The 3,582-nt window shown below is 35.7% G+C and overlaps 1 protein-coding gene across 1 annotated transcript in view; it reads right to left on the reverse strand.

The window, feature by feature from the left end:
• The window catches only part of LOC106877996 (cephalotocin receptor 1), a 207,022-nt gene that overhangs the window by 43,602 nt on the left and 159,838 nt on the right, over positions 1–3,582 (reverse strand). The window contains exon 2 of the mRNA XM_052971191.1: positions 1,623–3,136. Coding sequence (XP_052827151.1) covers positions 1,623–2,604 — 982 coding nt within the window. The 5' untranslated portion in view covers positions 2,605–3,136. The remainder of the gene's footprint in view (positions 1–1,622; positions 3,137–3,582) is intronic.

The following is a 3,582-nucleotide window of genomic DNA, read 5'->3' on the forward strand; positions in this document are numbered from 1 at the left end:
ATTTTCATAATTAGTATGCAAAACTTAATCCATATACCAAATTTGAAAAGAATTGGAACAAGATTTTAAACAGTGACGAAAACCATAAGGATCCCACAGCTATAAATTAAATAAATTAAAAGTTGCAGAGACATGGCATATAAAAGCAGCGAGAGAGAAAGAGAGAGAAGGTAGAGAGAGAAAGAGAGAGAGAAGGGAGAGAGAAGAAGAGAGGGCGAAGAATGAACTGGTGAGCGAGGCATGAGAATTTACCTTGTTGGGGTAAAAAATACTTTCGAGAAATTGATTAAATTTGTAGACGGACTATTAAGACCAATTTTATATTTAAGACACAACAATAAATTAAATAGATTAAATTAAATAGATTAAAACTTGGAGAGACAGGTCATATATTTTTTTAGATATATCTAGTATATTAGGATCATAGCTTATAGGGTTTTCACTAGGAATTTCTTGGTTGTAAATAAACAACCACATTGTTCTAGTAGCAACTAAAACTTCTGCTTGGCAGAGAGAGAGAGAGAGAGAGAGAGAGAGAGAGAGAGAGAGAGAGAGAGAGAGAGAGAGAGAGAAGCAGAGAGAGAGAGAGAGAGAGAGAGAGAGAAGCAGAGAGAGAAAGAGAGAGAGTGTGAGAGGAGGGAGAGAGAAAGAGAGGGGAGGAATGAACGAGAGAGTGGGGAATTAGAATTTACCTCTTGAGGTAAAAAATACTTTCGAGAAATTAATTAAATCTGTGGTAAATGGAACTGCAAGATTTCTTCGCAGGGTTTTTTGAGCTGCAAGAATTCTTCGCAGGATAATTAAAACTGCAAGTATTCTTCGCAGGGTTCTTGAAGCATGTCCAGTAAACAAGTGTCGCCTTAGCCTGCTGGCTGTGGACAGCTGACACTTTCCATCATACCCAGGAAATTAAGCTGTGAGGTTTCATTATATAACAACAACAACAACAATAATAATAATAATTTTTTGAACCTGTTGAAAACACACGAGATGTTGAAATATCATTCACTAGATGACAATGGCACTCTTTTAATTTTGACTCTATATCTTCTGGAGGAATTACCTCAATCCTTATATATTATTATTATTATTATTATTATTATTATTATTATTATTATTATTATTATTATTATTATTATTATTAATAATAATAATAATAATAATAATAATAATAACTTCAAATGTGGACAAAAGGCCAGAAATGTTTTCCAGAAATAATCTATCTACGATTACATTGTCCTGGATGCACCTGTTTCCTTCTCTTTTTAAGAGGCTAGGATGTGATTTGAAGATGTGGCTGCTATTTCTATCAGGTTGAGCTTCTATGTTATTATTTCTACTTGGATTGGATGGATCACTAGAGCTGCGGGTAAAAGGAATTTAGGTATTTTAATTCCTTTATGAATTCAGTCATAACGAGATCAAATTTCTTTTCCATCTTTCAGGAGTCAATAAAGTAAAGTACCACTAATATACTACAGTCGACTTAATTGACCTCATCCGCATTCTTCAATTTATTTTTATGCTTGTGAGGAACCATTATATTACCCTTCTTTATGCTACATTTTCTTACAGAGTTATATTATCACATAAATACAATTCAAAATAAATAAAACACTTACCTGAATATGGAGCATTTTCATCCCAAGCTGCCCACATCTGACACACAAAAAACGGTGACCAACATATAAAGTAACAGGCAACCACACTTAAAGTTAGAGCCACAGACCGGACTTTGGCTCGAGAAATTCCTCTGTTGTAATTGACGCTTTGTCCTTCCATATCCTCCTCAGAAAACCCTCGAGTTAAATGGTTTTGACCAATACGTGTAGACACACGATTCGTGAGAAAAGCTCTATTTCGTGTTCGGGAACTGCCCAAAGTGGAGCGTCCTCTCTTCCATACAGCAAAGCACATCATTCCATAAAACAGAGTCAGTGCTATTGTTGGTAAAATCCAAATCGCGACTGTTAACCAAGTGATGTAAAATTTCAGAGTCCATTTCGGGTCAAAGGTCGCCTGACAAGTCAATCCAATATTTGAGAATTGCATGCTCCATATGAAGAGTTGCGGAGTACTGAAGAGAAATGATAACATCCAGGCAATGAAAACCATGATGTGTACCCTGGCAGTGGTCCACTTGTGACTTGATAAAGGGTGGCATATAGCAAAATAACGGTCAATAGCAGTTGCCACAAGGACATAACTCGATGCATACATAGCTACGCTTTGTAAGTAAGTAACGAGACGACACAGTAAATCAGTTCCGAGAAATAAAAATGTAATGTCCCAAATCATCTGCGGCAAATTATTAAAGAAGGCGACGAAGAGATCAGTTACAGACAGGTGTAAAATAAACAGGTGCATTCGTGTCAATTTCTTTCTACGCTGGAACAATGTTATTAAAACAATACTATTACCTATAACTGTAATTATTATAACAACAGCCAACGTAATAACTTCAGCATTAGCCAGGTCTTGATTACGTTTTATGGGCTGAGTTTCATTTTTTGCTGCGGAAAAGTTGCCCCATATTTCGGTTGATGACACATTATTCCAAATTTGCGTCGATATTTCATTTGGATGTGTAGTAATGTACCTCATTGCTGCTTTAATTTTATTGAAATAATTCTCTGTTGATACGTTAACAAAATTTGTTATTTTCAAATTCTACAAATCGCTTTAGTAGTGTTGTAAACAGAATATTGGCAGATGAAATAAACCACAACATTGTACAGATAATGTATGTGTGTGTGTGTGCTTGTGTGTCCTTGTGTGTAAGTGTATGTGTGTGTATGTTTATGTACATATATATATATCTATCTTTATATATATATATACACATACATACATATATATATATATAAGTGTGTGTGTGTGTGTGTGTATATGTGTGTGTGTGTATATGTGTGTGTGTGTGTATATGTGTGTGTGTGTATATGTGTGTGTGTGTGTATATGTGTGTGTGTGTGTCTGTGGTTATATTCAATCACCTGCAAGTGGTAAAATAGGTGATCGAGGAAGTATAAAATTCCACTCTTGATGTATGAATTTGCTGTATACAACCAGAAACTGAGGAATTGTATCAATACAGATGTGTTAATAGATAATCCGTGTTTTGTTGAAGCAACGATGCCTGAAAAATGCAATAAATAATTATGTGATAAGCGAAATATTCCTTTATTCCATATACATGAGAATTTACGAAAAACAACAGACGAAGACAGGTGGTGTAAACAACAAATGGATGTATTAGTATAACGCTCGCGAATAGAGAAAGTCTTTAACGTTTAGAGCTTACGCTCTTCAACAGAAAGGAACACAGAAAGAAACAAGGAGAGAAAAAAATATAAGTGTAGTTGTCAGCGATCTATCATGGGGAATGCCGGACAGAAGGATCACACAGGAGAGTTAAGAAGAAGGGGAGATAACAAAGAAGTGGTGATCCCAAGACGAAGGTGCGTGTGTGTGAGAGAATGCTGGTGATCTTAACGTATGCATGTGTGTATGTAGGTGTAAAAGTATAAAAAATGTGGGGATGGGAATTGGTCAGTGCTAGTGTGTGCGTGGTGGTGTGTTGTG

This window comes from Octopus bimaculoides, chromosome 10 (genome assembly GCF_001194135.2).
Source record: "Octopus bimaculoides isolate UCB-OBI-ISO-001 chromosome 10, ASM119413v2, whole genome shotgun sequence".
Taxonomy (NCBI): Eukaryota; Metazoa; Mollusca; class Cephalopoda; order Octopoda; family Octopodidae; genus Octopus; species Octopus bimaculoides.